The sequence below is a fragment of the Myxocyprinus asiaticus genome, chromosome 47, assembly GCF_019703515.2.
Source record: "Myxocyprinus asiaticus isolate MX2 ecotype Aquarium Trade chromosome 47, UBuf_Myxa_2, whole genome shotgun sequence".
NCBI classification, from domain to species: Eukaryota; Metazoa; Chordata; class Actinopteri; order Cypriniformes; family Catostomidae; genus Myxocyprinus; species Myxocyprinus asiaticus.
The window spans coordinates 30,290,713-30,317,682 of record NC_059390.1 but is presented as its reverse complement, the minus strand read 5'-3'; the positions used below and the strand labels follow the sequence as shown (position 1 = coordinate 30,317,682).

Genomic DNA, 26,970 nt, shown 5'->3' with positions numbered 1-26,970 from the left:
GGCTCACAGCCGCGCCTCCGCCCCTGTTCTTTTGAAGTGCATGAGGAGCTGACAAGGTCGTGGGAGGCACCTTTTACTGCCCGGTCCCGATCTTTCAGCTCCCCCGCTCTCTCTACCCTCGATGGTGGAGTGGCCAGGGGGTATTCGGTGATCCCCAGGTGGAAAAGACGCTCGCGGTGCACTTGTGTCTGCAGAGCGCCGCCACCTGGCGCGGGCGCCCGAAGCTCCCGTCCAAGGCCTGTAGGTTTATGTCGTCTCCGATGGGTAAGGCCTACGGTAACACTGGACAAGCCCTGCACGCCATGATTCTCCTGCAAGTACACCAAACCAAGGTGCTAAAAGAACTGCACAAGGGTAGTTCTGACCTGGGATTGATGCAGGAACTGCCCTCAGCGAACGACCTCGCTCTCCGGGCAACGAAGGTCACAGCGCGGTCTCTCGGGCAGACGATGTCCACTGTCGTGGTCCAGGAGCGCCACCTCTGACTCAACTTGGTAGAGATGCGAAAGGCCGACAAGGCACGGTTCCTTGACGCCCCCATCTCCCAGGTTGGCCTGTTTGGCGACACTGTCGAGGACTTTGCCCAGCAGTTCTCAACGGTGAAGAAGCAGACGGAGGCTATAAAGCACATCCTGCCCCGGCGCGGCTCAAGATCCCGCACCCCATCTGCTCATTGCCAAGGGCGTCTCCCTGCAGCAACATCTCCGGCTCCGCCGCAGCCCGCCCCCGTGGCCCGGCCCCGGCGTGCAGCCCATCGCAGGAAGCAGACGCCCCCCATCTCATGGCTGGCCACCATGAACCCGAGGAAGGCTTCGCAGCGCCCCTGAGATGGGCGACCCAGGGGCAAGGAGACCCATCTCTCTGGAGCTGGTGCACAGACTACTCCATCCCCCGGTGGAGGGCCGGGAGGAGAATCTTTTGTTTCTTTTTTCGCAGCATCCCCCTGAGGCTGCGGTACCCAAAGGTTCAGCAAAAGAGCGGTTTCCTTGTTTCCTGGGTTACATGTCCGGTATGCACAGCTGTCGTCACGGCCGCCGTCCACTGTTCCTTTTTGGCAGGGTTGGCGCTCCAGCTGCGGACCCCCCGCCCCTGGGCACCCAGCTGAGCACAAATACCCCCACATGGGATTAGTGCCGATGGACCTCGGGGACGAAACTCCTCCTCCCCCCTCCTTGGCCAATCTCATGGTGGGCGGCAGGAGCCAGGTAAGTGCTTCAATGTCCCTCGACTCAGCATGGCCACAGGGCTCGAGTCCCCTCGACGTGTCACCTCGAGCTCCGCCCCACCACGAGGCCCCACCCGCCGGTACGTCCGACACGATTATCCCCTTGGTACCCCTTGCCCAGTGTTTGGACGCATGGCTCGTGCTTTCCAACCCGTCACAATGGCTGACCCGGACCGTCTGACTCGGTTACGTGATTCAGTTCGCCAGCACCTGCCCAGGTTCAGCGGCGTCCGCTTCACCTCGGTGAAGGGTGAGAATGCCGCTACCTTGCGTGCGGAGATCGCGACCCTCCTGAGCAAGGGCGCGATAGAGCCTGTCCCTCCAGCGAGATGAGGAAATGGTTCTACAGCCCTTACTTCATCGTACCAAAGAAAGGTGGTGGGTTGCGACCAATCTTGGACCTGCGAGTACTGAACCGGGCCTTGCACAGACTCCCATTCAAGATGCTGATGCAAAAACGCATTCTAGCGAGCGTCCGACATCTAGATTGGTTCACGGCGGTAGACCTGAAGGATGTGTACTACCACGTCTCGGTCCTACCTCGACACCGACCCTTCCTGCGGTTTGCCTTTGAGGGACAGGCGTACCAGTACAAGGTCCTCCCCTTCGGCCTGTCCTTGTCCCCTCACATCTTCACGAAGGTCGCGGAGGCAGCCCTTGCCCCGCTAAGGGAAGTGGGCATCCACATTCTCAACTATCTCGACGACTGCTTGATCTTAGCTCACTCTCGGGAGTAGCTATGCGCACACAGGGACCTCGTGCTTCGACACCTCAGCCGACTGGGGCTTCGGATCAACTGGGAAAAGAGCAAAAGTTCTTCCCGGTTCAGAGCATCTCTTTTCTCAGCCTGGAGTTGGACTCGGTCTCGATGACAGTGCGTCTCATGAACGAACGCACTCAGTCAGTGCTGATCTGTCTGAAGGTGTTCAGACGGAGGACAGCGGTTCCACTGAAACTTTTTCAGAGGCTCCTGGGGCATATGGCATCCTCAGCGATGGCCACACCGCTTGGGTTGATGCATATGAAACCGCTTCAGCACAGGCTTCAGACTCGAGTCCCGAGATGGGCATGGCGCCGCGGGACACATCGCGTGGCCATCATACTGATTTGTCACCGCCTCTTCAGCCCTTGGACCGACCTGGCATTTCTATGGGCAGGGGTTCACCTAGAGCAGGTCTCCAGACGCATCGTGGTTACAACAGATGCCTCCAAGACGGGCTGGGGCGCCGTATGCAATGGGCACATAACCGCCAGTTCTTGGACTGGCCCACGGCTGCGTTGGCACACCAACTGCCTAGAGTTGTTGGCAGTACTGCTCGCCTTGCGGAGGTTTCGGCCATTGATCCAGGGCAAGCACATGTTGGTCCGGACAGACAACACAGCGACGGTAGCTTACATCAACCACCAAGGCGGTCTACACTCCCATCGCATGTCACAACTCGCCCGCTGTCTCCTCTTCTGGAGTCAGCAGCGCCTCAAGTCGCTACGAGCCACTCACATCCCGGGCAACCTCATCACCACAGCGGACACACTGTCACGTCAGGTTACCCTCAGGGGAGAGTGGAGACTCCACCCTCAGGTGGTCCAGCTGATTTGGAGTCGATTCGGTCAAGCACAGGTAGACCTGTTTGCTTCCCGGGAATCCTCCCACTGCCTGTTTTGGTACGCCCTGACCGAGGCACCTCTCGGTATAGACGCGTTGGCACACAGCTGGCCCCCTGGACTACGAAAGTATGCATTTCCCCCAGTGAGCCTACTCGCACAGACCCTGTGCAAGATCAGGGAGGACGGGGGCAGGTCATCCTAGTAGCACCCTACTGGACCACCCAGACATGGTTCTCAGATCTCACGCTCCTCGCAACAGCCCCCCCAGCGAGTTCCCCTGAGGAAGGACCTTCTTTCTCAGGGACGGGGCACCATCTGGCACCCGCGACCAGACCTCTGGAATCTCCACGTCTGGCCCTTGGACGGGACACAGAGGACTTAAGTGGCCTACCGCCCGTGGCGGTAGACACGATCACTCAGGCTAGGGCTCCCTCTACGAGGCACCGTATGCCTCCTGGGCCCTGGCCAGTGGCGCCTCTTTGGCAGACATCTGCAGAGTCAGTTTCGTCCCGTGTAGTGGCAGGCACAAGCAGGTAAGTTACGGGACAGCTGGCCAGGTGTACTGCTTACGCATAGCACCTTTCCCCTCCCTTGAGGGGAAGACGTGCGCTCTTGACTCCCGGTAATGTTCACAGACTGTGATCCCTGGATGACTGCCTCCTTATCCCTGTGGCAGTCGAGTTTGTGGAGAAACTCGCTACCGGCTCAGTAAGTGCGCTGGTAAGGCCCTGAGGTACTGAGGTAGGTGCTCCGCATGCGGTGGTTCCCCATAGGTAACCCCATGTGTTATATCTTCCGTTAAAATCGCTTCCCTCTTGGTAAACTATGTCTTCCTTGAGCAGAGGGCCCTCTGCTCTGGTTGCCATGCTTGTAGAAACTCCTTCCCCCTTGGGTAGGACCTACCATGTGACTCTCCACATGATATACTTCCGACAAGTCTCGGTAAGACCATGTGATGTATTTCCACTTCAAGTACCCCACCTTGTGTGACCCAACCCCCCCCCCCCCCCGATGTGGACACTCGCAGATCCCAGTCCGTTAACAAAATTCCACGCTGTTTGGGGAGAAAAAAGAGGGAAAAGAGGCCTCGGCTGGGCTAGCCAGTCCCAATTTGTTGAGCAGTCGACTTATTCCTGAAGGACCATTCGACGCTCATAGCAGCGTTGGGGGAGGTTACATGACAGCCTGATGCACTGGCTATGAGGCACACAAAAGTCTGCCCATCTCGCACTGCTAGTCCATGTAACACAGTTCAGCTAGTTGTTGCGTTTTGTATAGGGACCCCTAGTGTCACTACATCGACACAATGTCGAGTGAGTGACAGATAGGGAAAGTCATGGTTAATTTCGTAACCTCCGTTCCCTGATGGAGGTAACGAGACTTTGTGTCCCTCTTGCCACAACGCTGAACTACCCGCTGAAATGGCCGGGACCTTCAGGCTCCTCAGCACAAAACCTGAATGAGTGGTTGCATCCCAGCTCCTTTTATACCAGTATGTCCGGGGGAGTGGCATGCAAATTCCACTCGCCAATTCTCATTGGCCTTTTTTCAAAAGATCAGAGGTGTTTCGGGCTCCCAAGAGTGACCCCTATTGTCACTATATCAACACAACATCTCATTCCCTCCATCAGGGAACGGAGGTTATGAAAGTAACCATGACGAACACAGCCACCATCTACTGGCTATTATTGTTAAAACAAGATTTTCAAGTCATGTTATTTTTCTTTTTTCACCAGATGGCAGCAATCTGCCCTCAGTACATGAGAAATTATCATATTTTCTTCATGTTTCAACTAGGTTTTTACTGTAGTGAAGTTAATAAATTTGATAATACTTTTGCTTATTTGCATATGCAAATGAATGGTCAAATTGAAAAATGTATTGTACTAATTGTAAATAATATTTAAAAAAAAAGGTGTTCACAGGAGACACATTTAAGCGACCAGGTGTAAACAGCGATCTGTCTCGCCTAAACACGTGATCGGATCACCCGAGACGCATCTTAAAACCAGATGGAAATGGGGTCTTAGGGGATTCAGTCATTTTGAAAGATGTTCAATAAAATGTATGTTATTCTCTAGAAGCTTTGTAAGGATTGGATTTTGTCTGTCTTTATTGGGGGTAGTTTTACTCTTAGATAACTAGAAACATTTAATACTGTCAAGATGAGGTTTCCTATATTGTCATCTGATTATTTAAAGCTGTTTAACATGTTATTCCAGGTCATTATCATTCAGCCACAGATTCCCAGTAACTCCAAAAGTTCACCAGCCTCACAGACTGACAGTCCTGTAAAGGAGCCAAGACCTGATCCCTCGACTCTAGCCAAAAAGGAGGAGGATCCAGAGGTACACTAAAATCTAGGCTTGACTGTCACTCTAAAGTCCGGTCCTCATTTAGTTAAAAAAAAAAAAAAAAAATTCTGCTTAATACATTTTATAATACTTTTGCTTATTTGCATATGCAAATGAATGGTCAAATTGAAAAACATATTGTACTAATTGTAAATAATATAAGAAATAAAAATAAAAATCATAAAAGAAGTGGAATTTAATTGTTTTTACTTCAGAGAAGAAAAAAAAAAATAATTTCTCTCTAAAAAAACAAAAAAAAAACAATGTTGTAATGTTTCCGGGCAAAAATGACCACAAACAGTAAAGTAAGCGTCCCTACCTGAACAGAATAGGAGGGTTAAAGGAATTATATTGTTCCTGGTTCAATACACATTAAGCTCTGTCAAATACATTTGTGGCATAATGTTGGTCACAAAAATAATTTTGACCTGTTCCTCAGTGTCTTTTCCCCACATTTACAGTACCGCACCTACAATGGAAGTCTATGGGGCCAGCGTTCCAGAGGATTTAAAAGCAAAAATGTGAAGCTCATATATTTGTTAAAGCACTTTTTCAGCAAAAACCTGTTTATTATTTGAGCTGTAAAGTTGTCTAAATCATCCTTGGGTTGGACTACTTTTATAGGTGGATGAATTTCTGATTATGTAATTGCTGTGGGTGGAGTTTGCTCCATAAAAACTGTTTATTTTTAGTTTTCTTGTGTGTATATCACATGAACCTTTCTAGGTTTAATGGATTAACAAGGTTATGACAGGAGTTGGAGGTACAGAATTTATACAATATATGGGATACAGCTTGTATAGACAAGGTATTATTAGACAAATGTTAGAAAGTGATTCTGTCACACCATTCTCATGTTAACATGGATGCAATGTTTAAGTCTTGTGGAAATACTTTAAAAAAAAGTTGGGATTTTAATTTTTGTTGCCTGGCCCGCTGTGTACTGTACATTCATTGTAAGTGCATTACTGTAACTGCAATTTTTTTTCGAAGTTATTTTCTGTTGCAATAAACAATATCCCACAAATGCTGTCGATAGAGCTTAACTTGAACCCAAACATTCCCGTTGTTGTTTTTTTTTTTTTTTTTTTAAATGCAGACAAATATAGGGCTTCATACTCACAGGTTCATAAAGAACAGCCAGCTTGGATGAACAATTGAGTGAAGGAACAAATCCAATGGTGTTGTTGGATTTACCAAATACTGGCATAATTTTCAAGTAACTTTCTGAGTAATTATGATCAAAGCTTAATTTTCATTCATTTGCATTTTAAGTCATTTTTATTTGGACAGCAATTTCACAATACATGTTTCAAAGCAGATTTATAGAAAATCATACCTAAATGTCTTTAAGTTTGTATTACTAAGACCCCGTCTACATCTGGTAATAAGATTTGTGATCAGCGCTAAATACAAGTGTAGACAGGGTTTGAAACATTTTGTGTTCGTATCACAAAAAACACATATGGACGGAGTCAAAAATGTATTTGTTACCACATCGCATTTGAGGTTTGAAACGTGAATCCATCCTGGACAGCAGCGAAGCATCACATCTCACCTATCAATCAAACACTGCACTAAAACAACAGTTTTAAACTTTGCCTGTTTTGAGTGGTTTTAAAAGAAAATACATTTTGATAATTTGAAAAAGCAAATGTAATGCAAGCATGAGAACTTGTCAGATCTTCACCAGTGAGTCTGATGTCAACATGCAGTGACACAGATGAGAAGCACACACATTTGAAGCTCAGTTAATACAGGTACTCCTCTAAAATACCTAATTCTGCTCCAGTTGTCGCGTTTGTGCTTAGATGACATTTCAACTGCATCTGGGCGAAGCGGTGTGCTCTTTTTTCAAGCTTTGTCTTTTCTGACTTTGTTGCGCTTTAATGTCACGCAGTAACACACTGACATAGTGATTGATGTATGTCATCATGAAATCAGAGACCCTCCCCTCGAAATCCAAACACAGGTGTTCACAGGAGTCACATTTAAGCGACCAGGTGTAAACAGCAATCTGTCTCGCCTAAACACGTGATCAGATCACCCGAGACGCATCTTAAAACCAGATGGAAACGGGGTCTTAGGGGATTCAATCAATTTGAAAGATGTTCAATAAAATGTATGTTATTCTCTATAAGCTTTGTAAGGATTGGATTTTGTCTGTCTTTATTGGGGGTAGTTTTACTCTTAGATAACTATGAGGTTTCCTATATTGTCATCTGATTATTTAAAGCTGTTTAACATGTTATTCCAGGTCATTATCATTCAGCCACAGATTCCCAGTAACTCCAAAAGTTCACCAGCCTCACAGACTGACAGTCGTGTAAAGGAGCCAAGTCCTGATCCCTCGACTCTAGCCAAAAGGAGGAGGATCCAGAGGTACACTAAAGTCTAGGCTTGACTGTCACTCTAAAGTCTGGTCCTCATTCAGTTTAAAAAAATAAATAAATAATTATCCTTGCCCGGTCAGGCCAGTAATTTTTTGTTTTGTTTTTGTAATTAACATTTTTTATTAATTCTTACAATAATAAAGAAAAGCAAACGCAATCAACATTTAAACCCCACAACCTCCCCTCCCCCTCCCAATCCCCAACCCCGCCCCCCAACAAACATCCCCCATGTCACACATGAGTAAATATACAGAAAAAAAGCAAACAAACACACATTAAAAAAAATGTATATATATATATATATATATACTGTATATATATAAATAATAATCATACTCAATTAAAACTATATTATTCTCTCCACGCCCCACCCTGAGAGCCCTCCAAAAACTCTAAATAACTGACCCATTTCCCAACAAACAAATCTAAGTTACCCCATCTTCCAAATGATACTTCTTCAAAAGCCGCCACCCTTTGTGCACCACTCCCGAAATGGGGGCGCATCAGCTGAACTACGACCCCTCAAAATAATCTGCCTGGCGATCATCAAAACGAAACCCGAGTGCCCACCACGTCACACACAAAACTCGGAAACTTCAACCAGAGTTCCTGGATCTCAATACACCACCAAAAAACATGGGCCGTGACTCCATCCTCCGAATGGCATCGCTAGCAGGTAGGTGTGTCTTTAAGACCAAGCCTATACAATCTAGAGGGGGTCCAATAAAATCTATGTAAAATCTTGAATTGCATAAGGCGCACCCTTGCATCTCTAGATGCGGACTTGATGTTTGCCAGAGTAAAATAATCTGAAATTAATCCATTTGTTTGTACCGCCGCTACGGTTGTCTATAAAGTAACTTAATTCATCCAATAAAAGTATTCCCGAACCCGTATACACTACCGGTCAAAGGTTTTGAAACACTTGACTGAAATGTTTCTCATAATCTTAAAAATCTTTTGATCTGAAGGCGTATGCTTAAATGTTTGAAATTAGTTTTGTAGACAAAAATATAATTGTGCTACCATATTAATTTTATTTCATTATAAACTAAAGTGTAATTAAAAAAAAAAGTTTTTGAAATTGATGTTTTGGACCAAATAATAAAGAAAATGTTGAGAAAATGTTGGTCAAGAGTACATGTCTGCAAATTCTAGGCAAAGGGTGACTACTTTAAAAAAATTATAATTAGTAAGTGTTTCAAAACTTTTGACTGGTAGTGTATTTCCAAAATCTTAAAAGATAATCCCATTCTACCATATCAATTGCCTTTTCAGCGTCAAGTGAGATGGCCGCGACCGGAGTCTGATTATTCGCCACTGACCACATAATATTGATGAGATGCCTAATGTTGTCAGAAGAGCTGCGGCCCCGAATAAACCCCACCTGATCTATATGTATAAGAGATGTCATAACTTTATTAATCGGTAGCCAAAATTTGTGACAGTATTTTAATATCTAGCTGGATCAGGGAAATTGGACGATAACTCTTACACTCGCTTGGATCTTTGTCTTTAAGAATCAGACTAATCCGGGCTTGTGTCATGGTTGGCGGAAGCTTTCCATTATTTAATGATTCTGTATAAACTTCTAACAAAAGTGGAGCCAGTTTTGTAGCATAAGATCTAAAAAAACTCAGCAGCAAAGCCATCTGGCCCGGAGCCTTGCCTGTAGGCAAGGCCTTAATTACCTCGCCAAGCTCCTCCATGTTTATCTCAGAATCAAGAGAAGTTTTTTGCTCAATCGTCAGTTTAGGGAGTTCTAATGGTTCCACAAAATTTCTAATATCCTCATCAGTAGACGAAGACATGGAACTATAGATATCAAGATAGAATTCTTTAAAAGCATTATTAATATCAATGGCCGAGGTAAAAATTTCACCACCAGCAGATTTCACTGAGGGAATGGTGGAAAAAGACTCTCTCTGCTTTATATATCTAGCCAAAAGCTTCCATGCCTTGTCCCCTGACTCAAAGTAAGACTGTCTTGCCCTGAATAACCAAAACTCCACCTTCCGCGACAAAATAGTATTATATTTGTATTTTAATTGGGTCAATTCTCTGAGGCCATCAGACGACATTCTGCGCTTCAGCCTACCTCGGCACTTTTAATATTCCCTTCCAACTCCATGAGTTCTCGTGCTTTGGATTTTTTGATGAATGAGGCATACTGTGTGATCCGACCGCTAAGAACCGCCTGAAGTGCCTCGCAAGCCATGCCCACAGAGGATAATGAGAACCAGTTGGTCTCCATATAAACATTGATTTCAGCCTTTAACATTTGTTAGAAATCAGGATTTTGCAAAAGGGATACATTAAAGCACCAGCTATATGATTTCTTTTTCTCCATATGTGGCAACACCTCTAAACTCAAGATGTTTCCAATTGAACAATCAACAACAGATGAAATGAGGGACTTAGATATAAAAAAAAATCTATTCTGGATAGGGCTGCACAATTAATCGAAAAACTAAATCGCGATTACGATTACGGCTGCCACAATTATGTAATCGTGAAAAATGATGAAGCGTTCAAAGTCTGCTCCTGTTGAGTCAATGATTTCTATCTACAATGTGTTTTTGCAGTGGTTGAGTATTCTAACCAATCACTAACATGTCCGTTGAGCAATGAAACGACAATGGCCAATCAGAGCCGCTTAAATTAGTCCTCTGTCCTATCAGAAATGACAACTGATCCTAATACGCAAGTTTTAAACCAACTGAATGTCCAGATGCTTGCTTTATGTTCCACCTCTGCTCACGGCACACGAAAATTAATACTGAAGAGACATCACCTGACACTTGAAAAGAAGCTGTAGAACAAGAGCGAAATGCACTTTGGAATTATTTTGGATTCATTGCATATCCCTTGCTTTGAACGTAGATGTTAAATACATTGCACATGAGCAACATAACAAAACTAAAATTCTCCCATTCTAATCAAGGCATAGATGTGGTGTAAATAATTGATTTATTATGCTGATTAGACAGCTTTGTTTTTAATGAAACATTCGCAGCTTTGTGGAGCATCATTGAGCTCGTGTCAAAATTCAGGTCTCAAACAGTGTGACAGCAGTCATTGTAATAGGAGAGTTTGTCGGGTTGCTCGATTTGTTTGTACAATTTATTAAAAACTGTAATAACAGTTTTGTTTTGTCATGTTAATAAGTAGGCCAATGTGAATTTGATTTGTACAAAATAGCAATAAATTAATTCAGCTTAAATGTTCTAAGTTTGTTTGGAGGTGTAGCCAACATAAAGTACATGAATAGCATATTTCAGGAATCACCGTCATTGTTATCGCGTCTGCTCTAATAAGACCCATTTGCCACACAGCTGGTATTAGTAAATTTAACATTTTCCCGAATCGCAAATGACTGTTTTTAATTTCCAAAGTGCAACCACTGAGGCCAAAAATTATCTAACGATGATCTTACATGAACAAGATCACCATTGTAGATCTAATGGGATGAATGGTCCCCTGTCTCGCCACCGAAGGGCTTACTGAATGCAGTAAGTAACTTGGTCAATTTAAATCGGCTGTTAATAAGTTTGAATATTGAATATGTCATATTATTTACTGTGCGTGGACTAATAATTTAAGCAGAAATTTAGCAATAATTCAATTTATTCTATACCATAGATATCCATTTAAAATAATTTTTATTTGGCCTAACATTAACAAACATTATTACAATGTTTAATGCTTAAAAGATGCTTAAAAGAAACTGGAAAGATTTCCACCATTGAAATCTGCTACTCTGAAGAACCACACAGTTGCTTACTTTGTGACGTCACCGTAATTTAATATTTTAATCAACATTAATAATTGCGATTACAATAGCAAGGGCAATAATCTTATGAACTGATGAAAAAAATGTATAGTCCCTCCCAGATGGGTTTAAAAGTCTCACAATATCTGTAAGACCAAGATTTTACACATCCTGTGAAGCATCAATGTTGCTCTAGGGGCTTACACACTTTTGCTTCACTATGATCAAGGATTGAGTCCATCAATAGATTGAAGTCTTCTCCCAATATTATAACATGAGGGGTGCCAATGGCTTGCAACATCCCTTCAAGATCTATAAAAAAGCCCTGATCATCAGCGTTAGGTGCGTAAATATTAGCCAAAATCAACCTTTACCCCTGAATTTCTGCTAAAACAATAATGACCTAATTTATCTTAACTCTGTTTGAGACATTTGAATTGTAGATGTTTACTTATCAACGTAATGACTCCCCTGCTCTTACTTGAGCCAGCACTATAGAAAACATGCCCACCCCATATCTTCCCAAATTTTTCAGCTTCCTGCAGAGAAAAATGCATTTCTTGAAGAAACACTATATCAAATTTCTTTCATTTAAGAAAAGAAATAAACTTCCTTCTTTTTTTGGGATGCCCCAACCCATTCACATTCCATGTGGAGAGAGACAATCCACTCATATTAACATTTGACATTTTGATATATTAGAAAAAATTGATTGTGTGTCAAAAATAAAATGATAAAGACCACATTCCAACATTAGTGCAACAGTCAAACCCCGAACTTTCCCCTGAACCAAACAAACAGAAAAAAGAAAAACCAGTGTCCATACCTCTAAACTCAAACAGTCCATGTATGCCTACGAGAGCCTCCCGACAACTTTGCCGTCGGATTGCTCGAGTCCAGTGCTTCTGTACAAATTTTGTGAGACAGAATTACATAACAGAAAATAATCTATAAAACAAAATCCAGCCAATAGGCAGAATAATCACAAAGAACGTGTAGATTCATTCACAAAACTGTCTCGAAGGTGTGTTCCTCCACAAAAAAAAAAAAAAAACTCCAGCTGCTAGTGGAACCAGCACACACACACACACAAAAATTGAACAAAAAAAAAAAAAAGCCGTTCAGTTTCCTTGGACAGTCAAACGAATGTTCAGTGAGCCGGCTGTTCATGAGTGCAGCAGATGACCTAATCCTTCCAATGTCCTGCAAAAAATACTCCACAAAACAAACTCCAGCCAATAGGAGGCATAAACACAAGGAACATGCAGATTCATCCATATCTGTCCCAAAGGAGTGTTATTCCACAAAACAAACTCCAGCCACTAGGTGGAGCCAGCACAAAAAGAAACAAAAAAGCTAACTAGCTTCCTCGGATGGTCAAGTGAATGTTCAGTGAGTCAAGCTCACTTGGGAGCAACGTGAGAAACACACCATGACTTCCTCAGACCACTGATTTTATGAAAGACATTGCTTGTTGTGGGCATGTAAATATTTTGCAGCCATCCTTAGTATCTATTCTCAATTTGGCTAGAAACATCATTTCAAAAGCGATCTTCCGTTGATGTAAGAGTTTCTTGCATTCCTTGAATTGATCACATTTCTCTCGTCGAATTCGCAAAGTCTGGGAACAGAAAAAAGTTGTGGTTCTTCCAAGAAAGCCTTCCTTTACTCCTTGACTCACTTAACACAAGATCTTTATTGGATGATCTCAGAAGTTTGGCCAGCATTGATCGGGGCCTGTCTCCCTCAGCCAATCTCCGAGCTGGGTCTCTGTGAGCTTGCTTGTTTTCCAGCTTATGGCTTGTTATGTCTAGCAGACTCAGGAATAGCTCTTCTAGGAATTTCACCATATCTCGGCCTTCCTCATGCTCAGGAATTCCAACAATTCGGACGTTGTTTCACCGATTACGATTCTCAAGGTCTTCCAACTTTTCCCAAACGCGTTCCAAATCTGCTTTGGAGGCTAGCAGATTAGCAGCTAATTCCCTCTACGATGACTCCAGATAATCGATCCGTTTCTCGACGTACCCAATTCTGGTAACCAACTCAGTGAATTTCGTATCCATCGCAGTAATCGATTGCTGTATTACAGCAAGATCCTACTGTGGCAGCGGGGGCGTGGTCAAGCGTCCGTCCGGAGAGAGAGGAAGCGGTAAAGGCACTTGCACCTGAGCTAGATTATGTTTATCACCTGTTTCTAATTCCAGTGAGCATGGGGAGAGTGGCATATAAGCAGCCACGCCACCAGCAGAAGGGAGAGAGAGACTGGCACAAGGAAGGCCACGGTGCTCCTGAAGCTGTTACATTTATTCTGTTATGTTTCTGAAGCTAATGAATTAAAGTTACTATGTGCCTGTGAAGCTGATGTGTTTAAGTTACTACGTGCCTGTGAAGTTGATGGGTTTAATTTAATACGTGCCTGTGAAGCTGATGAGTTTGTGAAGTTGTAAAGCACTGAAGTGGCTGATTAAAAGTCTTACCTGAGCCTGGAAAAACTGCTTCCCAGTGTTCTCCTTTCACTCTAACCCCCGTACACCTCCAAATCCGCCACGACCTTCGCCAGCATTACAGACATGCTGGACAGCTGACATTGAATTTCTCCTACCGTACCGTCTAAATTGAGTCCCTGGTCTTCGGCCCTGTCTGGTGTGTCAGCTTGAGCACGTAAGTGTCTTTTAATATCTCCAGAGCCCAAGGATTTTTAATTCTTTGACATGTTGACTTCATAGAACAGTTATGTAGCAGGGTGTATCAAATCTTACCGGTTTATGACATAAAAATAATTAAAAACTAGCAAAGTGCGCAGAGCTCGCCGTTCACACATCCAACCCCCCACATGGCGCCACGTGACTCTCAGGCCAGTACTTTTATGTACTGGTCAGGCCAGGATTTTACTTGCCCTGCCAACATTTTCTCTGGCCTCACCTCAACAAAATGTTTGGTTTTATACATTTGCCAATGTATTTTTGCCTTGGTGACAAGTTTAATGAATCCACAACAACATGCAATACATGACTGAAAACCAAAAATAGATTTTTAAAAAAAGTTAATGACACGCATGTCAACTGTTCAGACTCTGTCTAATTGATTTTTTCTCCATCTTTCAGAAAATTGACTTCATGGTTGCTCTTGGTCTGGTAACTACAGAACATCTGGAGGGTGAGTTGAGCTCTTTGAACCTGGCTTTCAGTTTCATTTTGTATGATTTATTGAATGAACAACGGGGTTGTGCACCATTCAGAGTTGAATTGAGAATTCCTTTTAAATCCCAAATCAATTCCTTAATTTGAATTGAGGATAGCAAACGGCATGCTGAATTAGAATTTGAATTAGAATGTGAGGAAATATAATTAAAAATGAAATGTTGCTGCTTTAAGTGTAGTTTTTAAAAGCACATTTCATTTTTTAGTACAAATTACCCCTAAATATTTTATCATACACACAGCATATGGGCTATTTCCAGATATATTAGTTATTAATAATCAATGTATAAACTCTCACCTATATTTCATTATAAAGTTAATTTTATATATAATTAACTTTCATTTTATGGACCATTTTGGAAGAATACTTCATTTCCCAGAATGCTCAAGATTACCCCAAATTTTAAAAGGTGCACTCATTAATTTTTTTCCCCAGTTAAAAAGTTTCACTCGTACAAAAATGAATTGTAATGTTTAAACATATGTGAAAAATCATGGCCATTTACATGAAATTAAGACTCCAGTTATATCAGTAACCTTATAAAAGCTGTTTTATTCTACATGGAGAGGGCTGACCAGTTGAATACTACTCGCTTAATCTCAATAACCACCCTGTTATTGAACACTTTCACTCATGGATTAAATTAATCACGGCTGACTGTGAATAGTGATTTTTTTACAATGGCATCAGTAACTGAAAACTATTGATTTTTAATGATGCTACATCCACACCACGAGGTGTCAGTGCGAGTCCAAGAAGACATATTCAAAAAAAAAATAATAAATAAATAAATAAAACAATCACTGAGTGCACCTTTAATGTCAGTATTTATTTTTATATAGTTATCTGAAAACATTGTGGTGGACATTTTTTGTGCTGTTTTGATAGCTGTGTTAATTGTTTGGACAGTATTGAACTTGGTTTAGCAAAATATGTCTAATCAGTTGAGAAAACATATGTATAGAAAAATGTATTCTACATATCAGGGAATAATTGACATATTAGTCAAAATTAATCATGTAAAATGTATGTAAATCTGTGTTGAGCAAGTGAAATTCCTGTGGTGTGACTTTCTTTTTTTTTTTTTTTAAATCAGTTAATTTCTCTCATTCATGATAAGGGTTGCTAATTCTTATGTTCTGAATTTTGCCCAACCCTGATGAATACATAAACAAAAACCTCTAGTGTGATTCAGGTTTAAAAGATCCATAACATAAATATATTTTCAGCATTTGTTTGTCTTTCTTTATGTCAGAGATCCAGAGTAAAAGACATGAGAGGAAAAGACGCAGTACAGCAAATCCAGCATACAGCGGACTGTTTGAACCAGAGGTCTGTCTGACCATCATTACCACTTTCACACATGAAACCTATTAAATTGCAGTAAAATTGTAGTAAAAATCTACTTCATTTGCTATTCACACATGCAGTGGTCTTTATCTGTATTGCTACCATTCACACACAAGCACCAAAATGCAGTTAAAACTGTGTGATGTAATTTGCCGTAAATGGCAGAATTTGACAAGTGGTGCTGGGGAGGAGGAGGGTTTCAGAGAGAAAACTCTCATAGAGCATTGCGTGAAACTGGCTTATCTGCAAAAAGAGAGTATGCAAGTTGATTGGCTAACACATTACATGACCTTTTAGCTTGCACCATGCAGAGTTTCATGACTAAACTTAAAATCATTAGGCTTCTACTAGTTTGATAATATGATAATTGTGATTTTTTAACTCCGGCATCACAGGCTGAAAACAAAACAGCGTGGAGTAATTGCATCAGCTTCTTCAGAACTTTGAGATTTGCTCAATCTCTTTGATAGCAGATGTCTTAAATCGACAAATCTGCTAACCTTATACAGGCTTAAAACTTTAATATGCCTTTGTTAACACACATCATAAACATGGAACTTTTTTGCCAATGTTACATCTGCTGGAACTGATATGCCAGCATGTCGACCGTGGGTCCTGGTCACACATGATCTCTAAACAGAATGATGCTATTAAATTTACTACAGCATTTTTAAGGCTGTATTTTGCCTGCAAGGCTTATTCCTTTTTTTGATATCATGTATATCTGTTCACTTGTAAACTTCTTGTTTCTTGTTTTTCAGCGTAAACGACTTGCAGCAAATTACCTAAATGGTGCTATTTTTCTGTCAGCAAGAGGTAAAATATATTTCTGCTTTTGTCAAGATGTTGCAGCGGCACATCAGAAAATAATGCATGTGACCAAACACACAAAAATGTTAGATCAAACAGAATGAATATACAGTGGCCCCAAACATTATTAGGACACTTTAGTCCCACTTAAAAATGACTAAATGTCATTGCATTAGATACAAAATATCAAAGCAAGTGTCATTTATTTTAAAGTGTGATTGAAGTGAAAATTGAGTTGAATCTTGAAATTGAGTTGAATAATTTTTCAGTGTACATATTTGCAGTAAGTCATAATTTTGTTTTCACACTGTGTTACTCATATGTTTGTAGTTCTTGACTAATCAGTGATGTCTTTGATATGTAATGTTGAATAATTAAGCCAAATGCTTACCGCTTTAACCAGCTGAACACACACCAGTACTACTGTTTAACTCTAATAAATCTAATCATTGTGATAGCTACTAACCTGCTATCTGCTTTCACTCATGCTAGACTCTGACGAGCTGTGCTGGAAGGTACGTCTATACACTAACATCACTTTGTGTGTGTGTATGAACCCATATGGCAAACATATTCATTTTGTGTTTTATTGGGGGGGGATTATATATACTGTATATTAGGGCTGTGAATTGATTGCATTTTTAAAAATTATTAATGGCACAGTTCCCTATCTGTCACTCACTCGACGTTGTGTCGATGTAGTGACGCTAGGGGTCACTCTTGGGAGCCCGAAACACCTCTGATCTTTGAAAAAAGGCCAATGGGAATTGGTGAGTGGTATTTGCATACCACTCCCCCGAACATATGGGTATAAAAGGAGCTGGTATGCAACCACTCATTCAGATTTTCTCTTCGGAGCCGAACGGTCGATGCTCACTGAGCTGAATTCCCACGGCTTTTCATTCTCCTCTGCTGGATCTGACGGCGCATTTCAGCGGCTTCTCCCCCTCTGCACTGGTGCACTGCAGAGAACGCCCCTGGGCGCTTCGGCAGAAATAAAAGAGTATATTCTAAAAAGAGTATATTTCTCTAAAAGAGCAGCACACACAGAACGTTTTTTTAAAGATGCCCTTCCGTTTGTGTGTTATTCCTGGTTGCGGTCGTTATCTGTCGCCTTCTGATGGCCACGATCACTGTCTTTCGTGTCTGGGCGCTGCCCACGCGGAGACATCGTTCGTGGATGGGTCATGTCCTCATTGCGAGAACATGACCATGGCAACGTTGCGGTCACGGCTTGCCTTTGTAAGAAAGCAAGCCACCCCAGCGGCTCCCCGCCTCGGTCCTTCTACCTACGGGTATGAGGCCAGCACGGCTAGCTCTGGGGGTGATTTGGGGACCTCAATGGGACCACCTGCGCCGAGTATTCCCCCACAGACCTCCCATTCCCCAGCACACTCGTTTGCCCCGATCGGGCTTCCAGATGAGTCTGCCGGCTTGTCTCAGGGCGAGTTCGACCTCTTGTTCGGAGCCCGCAAAGGTGATGAGCTCTCGAGCGCAGCGGGCTCGTCCAGTCGGACGCGGAAGCCTCAGCTGGGCTTCCCCCCTTGGGTACGGTCACCCAGTCACAGGCTGACGCGGAGATGACAGACATGCTTTCCCGGGCAACCCTCGCGGCTCGATGATTGGTTCCTGGGCCCCGGCGCCACTCACAGCCACGCCCCGCCCTGCATGCCATGGCTCTCCTGCTCTCCTCAAGAACTGCATGAGGGTAGTTCCGCCCCGGGATTGATGCAGGAACTGCGCTCGGTGACCGACCTCGTCCTCCAGGCGACAAAGGTCATGGCGCGTTCTCTCAGGCGGGCGATGTCCACCTTGGTGGTCCAGGAGCGCCACCTTTGGCTCAACCTGGTCGAGATGAGAGAGGCCGACAAGGCAAGGTTCCTTGACGCCCCCATTTCCCAGGTTGGCCTGTTCGGCAATACTGTCGAGGACTTTGCCCAGCAGTTCAAGGCGGTGAAGCAGCAGACGGAAGCTATCCAGCACATCCTGCCCCGGCGCGAGATCCTGCACCCTGTCTGCTCGTCGCCAAGGGCGTCCTCCTGCGGTGACTGCACCGGCTCCGCCGCAGCCCGCCCCCGGTGTGGAGCCCACTGCAGGAAGCAAATCTTTTGTTACTTTTTCATTTAATTTCACCGCATGCCCAAGTGGCTACGGTAGCCAAAAGTTTACATTTATATTTATGCATTTGGCAGACGCTTTTATCCAAAGCGACTTACAGTGCCCTTATTACATGGACAATCCCCCTGGAGCAACCTGGAGTTAAGTGCCTTGCTCAAGGACACAATGGTGGTAGCTGTGGGAATTGAACCAACAACCTTTTGCTTACCAGTTCAGTGCTTTAGTCCACTACACCACCACCACTCCACAAAAGTTCAGCAAAAGAGCGGTTTCCTTGTACCCTGGGTCACATACATGGTGCACATGGCCGTCATCATGACCACCGTCCACCATTCCATTTCGGCAGGTTTTGCGCTCCAGTGGCGGCCCCACCAAGCCCTGCACGCCCAGCTGTGGCACAGATCCACCCCCGATGTGATGGTCTCCACGGGTCACAAGGATGAACCTCTTCCTCCCCCATCCCAGGCTGTTCCGGGGGTGGTCACAAGGAGCCAGGTAAGTGCTTCGATGTCCCTGAGCACGGCCACGGTACGACGTGGCACCTCAGGCTCCACCCCGCCGTGAGGCCCCACCCGCTGGTACGTCCAACGAGATTGTCCCCTTGGTCCCCGGAGATTGGACGCATGGCTCATGCTTTCCAACCCGTCACGATGGCTGATCCGGACCGTCCGACTCGGCTACGCGATTCAATTTGCCAGATGTCCGCCCAGGTTCAACGGCGTCCACTTCACCTCGGTGAAGGGGGAGAATGCCGCTAACTTGCGCGTGGAAATCACTTCCCACCTATGGAAGGGTGTGATAGAGCCTGTCCCTCTGGCTGAGATGAAGAAGGGGTTTTACAACCCCTACTTCATTGTACCAAAGAAAGGCGGTGGGTTGCGGCCAATCTTGGACCTGCGAGTACTGAACCGGGCTTTACACAGACTCCCGTTCAAGATGCTGTCACAAAAACGCATTCTATTGAGTGTCCGGCTTCAAGATTGCTTTGCGGTGGTAGACCTGAAGGACGCGTACTTCCACATCTCGATTCTACCTCGACACAGACCCTTCCTGTGGTTTGCGTTCGAGGGCCAGGCGTATCAGTACAAGGTCCTCCCTTTCAGCCTGTCCTTGTCCCCTCGTGTCTTCACGAAGGTCGCAGAGGCAGCCATTGCCCCTTTAAGGGAAGTGGGTATTCGCATCCTCAACTATCTCGATGACTGGCTAATCCTAGCTCACTCTCGGGATGTGTTGTGTGCGCACAGGGACCTGGTGCTCACACACCTCAGCCGACTAGGGCTTCGGGTCAACTGGGAAAAGAGCAAGCTCCTCCCGGTTCAGAGCATCTGTTTTCTCAGCTTGGAGTTGGACTCAGTCTCGATGACAGCGCACTCGTTCAGTCGGTGCTGACCTGTTTGAAGGCGTACAGACAGAAGACAGCGGTTCCACTGAAACTGTTTCAGAGGCTCCTGGGGCATATGGCATCCTCAGTGGTGGTCACACCGCTCGGGTTGATGCATATGAGACCGCTTCAGCACTGGATACAAGTATATGTATGCATGCCATAAAATCAGTGGACATGCTGTTATTAAAAGTTGGGCAAAATCTTGTGGTGTTTTACAGTGGATTTTTATTAATAATAGGATCAAATGGGCAGATTCAATTCATATCAAACTTTATTAGCAAGAGAGACTTAAGTGTACAATGCCAATGCATTATTAGACACTATACATACAGAAACATATAGCTTAGCTTTGCTCACCATGCGCCAGTGGACACATACTGTCAGTGAGCTATTACGTGCGATGTGAAGAGATACGGCAGCTTGCCAGTTCACGAAGAAGCATGAACTGGTCCACACATTCAGTTTCTGTGCTAGAATGTGCAGTTGGGTCGAGCGTGCACCTCCAACAGGAAGTGGGGGAAAGCTTTAGTAAAGTTCTAGTAAGTGGAAAAAAATTGATTCTGAATTAATTGTATTAACTGTTTTAACATGTTAAACGGTTGACTTTTAATCTTGGAAATTAACGCATCAAATTTCCTAGCCCTATATATACTGATATATATATATACACACACACACAGTAAACAGTATTTTAATATAAATGTGTTTTGAATATGTTTTGGCTGTTTTTGTATATTTTAAAATAAAAAAAACAAAATATTGTCCAAAATTGTTTTAAAAAATACATTTCAGTGAAGACAGAAGATAGTTGCTTTTTCGCACAATTTTGACTGTTCTTTTTTTTCAGTTTAGTGTAAAAAAAGGTTTTCACGTTAGGTACACTCAGATAAAATATTTGGACAAATGAGTTTTAGTCTACATACATTTGCATGCATTTTTAAAGTGCATTTAGATAGTAAAATGTATTTTCTTCCCCCCGATAAATATATTGTGAAATGTGTAGGTTTAAACAAAGTAGGTTTTCAATTTCAAAAATATACACTACTCATTTCTTTTTGTTAGAACAGTTTAAAATAGTTGTGCTACAAACAGAATGTTTGAAGAATACAGCATTTATTTAAAATGAATAGTCATTTTTAACATGATTAATGTCTTTACTGTAATACTTGATCAATTTAAAACATCATCAGTGAATAAAATAATTCTCTTTCACATTACAATTAGGCTCCATTTGTTAACATTAGTTAATGCGCTAGGTATCATGAACAAACTTTTAACAATATATATTTTTTACAGCATTTATTAATCTAAGTTAATTAGATTTAAAATACAATTATTCATTGTTAGTTAATTTTAGTTCATAGTGCATTAACTAATGTTAACAAACACAACTTGTATTAGTATATGTTTTAATAATATGTTTTAATTTACATTTACTAAGATTAAAAAATGCTGTTAAATTATTGTTCGTTGTTAGGTCATGTTAACTAATGTTGTTAACTATTGTTAACAAATGGAACCTTATTGTAAAATTTTTCCAATTTAATAGTGTTTCCAAACTTTCTAAGGGTAGTGTATATCTCTCAACTGTGCTAATTAAAACATTTTTTTTTTTACAATATTTTTCAAACATATTTCCACTAGAATGTAATTTTCGCCTAAAGGAAGGGTGTGTGACCTTTAATGATTAATTTAATATTTTTTAATTCATGTATGATTGATTGTAACCCCAAAGTTGTGAAATGATGTCATCTTATGAGCAAATGATCTCATATACACTTCCACAATAAAAGGCCACAGCTTTATAGCATCAGATGTTGATGTGTTGATGTGGCGATAAATAAAGATTCTGTTCTCACTGTGCATCATTGTAATGCACCATGTAACAGATTACTTTTCTGTATGAATACATTTTTTGTACGAACCCATTTGTTTAATATATTTGTCATATTTATATTTAAATATAAATTGACACTGTCTTAAAGCTGTTACATGGTGTGTTTATCTGAATGTGTGTGTGTGCGTGTGATGCAGGAGGAGTTGCAACATGATGATCACTGTGCAGTGTGTAAGCAGGAAGGTGATCTTCAGCCCTGTCACACCTGCACTCGTGCATACCACCCCGACTGCCTGAACTCACCTCTCAAAACTGCCACCAGGGGCATGTGGATGTGCCCCAAGTGCCACAAGAAAGTATGCCAATGCACACACTTCAAGAAAACACAACACATACGTGATCGTGAACCTGTAATGATGGGAATCTGCTCATCTGCTCTGTTTTTTTTTTGTTTTTGTTTTTTTTTTAGATTTTGAACAAAGAGAACTTGTCTTGGCCACAGAATTTCATCCAGTCGTACGTCACACATAAAACAGGTGAGCTGTCAACACGCAATGATGTGATCATGTAAAAATGTAATTGGGATAGTTGTGCTGGACTTCAACTGCGGCACACCTAATGAAGACCGGCCGTGATTTGCCTTTTGCAGTCAGAGTTGTAGTTGAAAAGACAGACATTTTGTGCTTTATGCAGTGCAGCATTTGTCAGGCTGACAGACATTTTAATTTTTCATGTAATAACCAGAAACACTTCAATGTTCAGTGACAAAATTCATAACCGTCATACATTGCGTCAAACCAGGCTCGGTCTTGGCAGCACTGCATGAAATTGAATAAACCTACAACTGTGTTCCAAACAGTATAGATGCCTTCGCAGGGCACTTCAAAATGAAAGAAAAGAATGATTGTTATCATTATCATTAAAATCTACTTCAAAAGAAAGTGAGTTCTGAATAACCATTAATTTTGAGCCATTATTTTGAGGCCTTGCAAGCCTCCGATACTCTCACAGTGGAAGGTGAAGACTTTGAGGGGAATAGGGCTTTGAGATGATCACTTATGAATGGAACGCATCCCTATTTTCGAACACACCTGCAGTGATCGATGTTGGGTGTGAAAAACAGTTATGAATCTGATTCAAATCAAATCAAATCACTTTTATTGTCACACAACCATATGCACAAGTGCGACAGTGGGTGAAAGTCTTGGGTGCAGTTCCGAGCAACATAGCAGTCATGACAGTGATGAGACATATACCAATTTACAATAAACATCAGATTTACACAACACAATTTACATATCTAATATACACATAATTACACAACACAATATACAAATAGTAATATACAATGTACAGTATACAAAACACACAATATAGAATACACATACACATAATATAGAATACACATACAATAAAAATAGTATATAAGGTATATATAAAATATACAGTAGGTTGTATTGTACTGTATTGACATTCAGGCTGTCAGTTGATAGTCAGTTGCCAGTGTGTTGTTAAGAGAGAATATAATTTATGACAGTCCGGTGTGAGATAATAAGATGAATAAAGTGCAGTGCTGATGTATTTTGATCGTGAGAGATCAAGAGTTCAAAAGTCTGATTGCTTGGGGGAAGAAGCTGTCATGAAATTGGCTGGTTCGGGTCCTGATGCTGCGATAATGCCTGCCTGATGGTAGCAGTGAGAGCAGCCCATGGCTTGGGTGGCTGGAGTCTCTGATGATCCTCCGAGCTTTTTTCACACACTGCCTGGTATATATGTCCTGGAGGGAGGGAAGCTCACCTCCGATGACGTGTCTGGCATTTCGCACCATCCTTTGTAGGGCGTTGCGGTTGTGGGCGGTGCTATTGCTGTACCAGGCAGTGATGCAGCCAGTCAGGATGCTCTCTACAGTGCTGGTGTAGAACCGTGTGAGGATGTGGTGGTTCATTCCAAACTTCATCAGCTGTCTCAGGAAGAAGAGGCGCTGATGAGCCTTCTTCACAATGGCCTCAGTGTGGACAATGTGAGTTCCTCTGTGATGTGGACACCGAGGAACTTGAAGCTGCTGACTCTCTCTACCGGTGCTCCATTGATGGTGATGGTGCTGTGTTCTCTGTCTTTTCTCCTGAAGTCCACCACAATCTCCTTGGTCTTGCTGACGTTGAGGGAGAGGTTGTGCTCCTGACACCAGCGTGTCAGAGTGTGCACCTCCTCTCTGTAGGGTGTTTCATCATTGTCAGTGATCAGACCTACCACCGTTGTATCATCAGCAAACTTAACGATGGCTTTGGAGCTGTGTGTTGCCACACAGTCATGTGTGTACAGGGAATACAAGAGTGGGCTGAGAACACAGCCCTGCGAGGCTCCAGTGTTGAGGGTCAGTGATGAGGAGATGTTGCTGCCCATTCTAACCACCTGGCGTCTGCTTGACGGGAAGTCTAGCATCCAGCTGCACAGCGAGCTGTTTAAGACCAGAGCCCGGAGTTTCACATAAAGCTTGGAGGGCACTATGGTGTTGAATGCTGAGCTGTAGTCTACAAACAGCATTCACACATAAGTGTTCCTTTTTTCCAGGTGGGAGAGAGCAGTGTGTAGTGTAGATGCAATGGCATAATCAATGGAGCGGTTGTTGCGGTAAGCAATCTGCAATGGGTCCAATGAGGCAGGCAGCACAGAGCAGATGTAATCTCTGATTAGCCTCTCAAAGCATATGCTGATGATGGGGGTCAGAGCAACAGGACGCCAGTCATTTAAGCAAGTGATTTTGGATTGCCTGTACAATGGTGGAGATTTTGAAGCATGTGGGGACTACAGACAAGGAGAGGGAAAAAAATAAAATGCTGTGCATTGTCTGTGATTGTGTTTTGTGTCCTAATTTTATTTATTACGTTATTTGTTTAAACTCTGTACAGCACTTTGGCCAACAGCTGTTGTTTTTAAATGTGCTTTATAAATAAATATGACTGACTGAAAATATGACTGAAAATGTCCATAAAAACACCAGCCAGTTGGTTCATGCACACTCTGATGACGCGGCCCGGAATGCCGTCTGGACCCACGGCTTTATGGATATTCACCCGTCGGAAGGATCAGGTTACATCAGCTTCAGAGACGGAGAGTGAACTAACCTCTGTAGCTTTGGCCGCAAGAGCTCCCTCTGTGAGGGTGGTGTTATTTCCCTTGAAACGAGCATAAAAAGTAATTAGCTCATCCGGGAGAGAGGCAGCGGTGTTCACGGCGGAGTTTTTATTCCCTTTGTATTCCGTGATGATATTAATTCCCTGCCACATGCTTCTGGAGTCGGTGGTGTTGAACTGTCCTTCAATCTTGTCCCTGTATTGGCGTTTTGCTGCTCTGATAGTTTTGCGGAGGGCATAACTGGCTTGTTTATGCTTCTCCGCATTCCCAGAATTAAAAGCGGAGGTCCGCGCATTAAGTGCCGTACGAACATCGCTATTAATCCATGGTTTCTGGTTGGGGTAGATTTGTATTGTTTTGGTCAGAACAACGTCCTCTATGCACTTTCTGATGAAACACGTTACGCTATCAGTGTAAACCTCAATGTCGTCATCAGATCATCTCCCAGACCACGTGATCAAAACAGTCTTGTAGCGTAGAATCTGATTTGTCCGACCAGCACTGGATCATTCTGAGGGTGGGTGCTTCCTGTTTCAGTTTCTGCCTGTAAGCGGGCAGAAGAAGAACGGAAGAGTGGTCTGATTTGCCAAATGGTGGGCGGGGGAGGGATTTGTAGCCATCCTGGAAGGGAGTGTAGCAATGGTCCAAAACCCGGTCCCCTTGTGTGTTGAAACTGATATGTTGGTGGTATTTTTTTGCGATTGATTTGGATGTTGGCTTTGTTAAAGTCCCCGGTCACAATGAATGCAGCCTCAGGGTGCACGGTTTCCTGCTCACTTATACTCCCATACAGTTCCTTGAGTGCCCGGTCTGTGTCGGCTTGTGGGGGGATGTACACAGCAGTGACAATGACCACTGTGAATTCCCTCGGTAGCCAGAATGGTCACACAGAAGCATGAGAAATTCCAGATCAGCAGAGCAGAAAGACTTGATAGAATGCACGTTCCTCTGATCACAGATAATGCAGCAGTCCCTCGTCTCTCATTGGAAAGAGATCCGTGCTCTCAGCTCACAGAGCTTGTTGTCCAGAGACTGAACATTTGCCAGTTGAATACAGGGTGGCGGGGGTCAATATGCGTGACATCTTACTTTGATGAGAACGGCGGTTCTATTTCCCTTTTTCCTTCTGAGTTTCCGTGGCCGGGCAGCCCAGACAAAGGCTCCGCTGGCGTGTTTGTAAACAGTGGGCTGGCATTGAGGAATTGGAAGTCCGGTTTTCGGTGTGCAATTGCAGAACCAATGTCCAAAAATGTTTGTCTATCGTATACAAGGCAGACAACATCCAAGACAAAAAAACATAAGAACTGTAAACAAAACAAACAAAAAACTGCAATGTTGTGTTGGAGCTCGCAACGCAGCAGCCATACTCGGCGCCAACTTGAGTCAAATTTGTTTTCGTGCTGTACATCTTGTGGCAGAACAGAGACTTTGAGAAAGGAGAATACGTTCAGAAGAACACCTATTGATGACGCATTAATGTGGTATTAAATTACTTCTCTTGAAAAAAAAATGTTTATTTGGTTTTTAAGAACTCATTACTGAAAACACTGATAATCGAAGTAATTTTTAGTGTAAAAAGTAGTGTGGTGCATTGCATTTCAATTTCTTGTAGTCAGATTACAGTTACTGACTTTCTATTTAGTTAATTATTTTTAATTACTTTGCTGGGTAACATTTCTAAAGTAATATTATATGTGTAGATTTAATTTTAAACATGAATTATGTCAAAATGTACATCTGTTTGCATTTCTGTGACAGCTGGAGGGGTGTGCCTCTTAGCGTG

The 26,970-nt window shown here is 43.1% G+C and overlaps 1 protein-coding gene across 1 annotated transcript in view; it reads left to right on the top strand.

Annotated features, from left to right (window-relative positions):
* LOC127437003 (PHD finger protein 21B-like) overlaps positions 1 to 26,970 on the top strand; it is a 94,360-nt gene that overhangs the window by 50,922 nt on the left and 16,468 nt on the right. Inside the window, exons 5-11 of the mRNA XM_051691583.1 lie at positions 5,053 to 5,178; positions 14,457 to 14,508; positions 15,809 to 15,885; positions 16,665 to 16,719; positions 17,206 to 17,228; positions 22,250 to 22,408; positions 22,522 to 22,588. Coding sequence (XP_051547543.1) covers positions 5,053 to 5,178; positions 14,457 to 14,508; positions 15,809 to 15,885; positions 16,665 to 16,719; positions 17,206 to 17,228; positions 22,250 to 22,408; positions 22,522 to 22,588 — 559 coding nt within the window. The remainder of the gene's footprint in view (positions 1 to 5,052; positions 5,179 to 14,456; positions 14,509 to 15,808; positions 15,886 to 16,664; positions 16,720 to 17,205; positions 17,229 to 22,249; positions 22,409 to 22,521; positions 22,589 to 26,970) is intronic.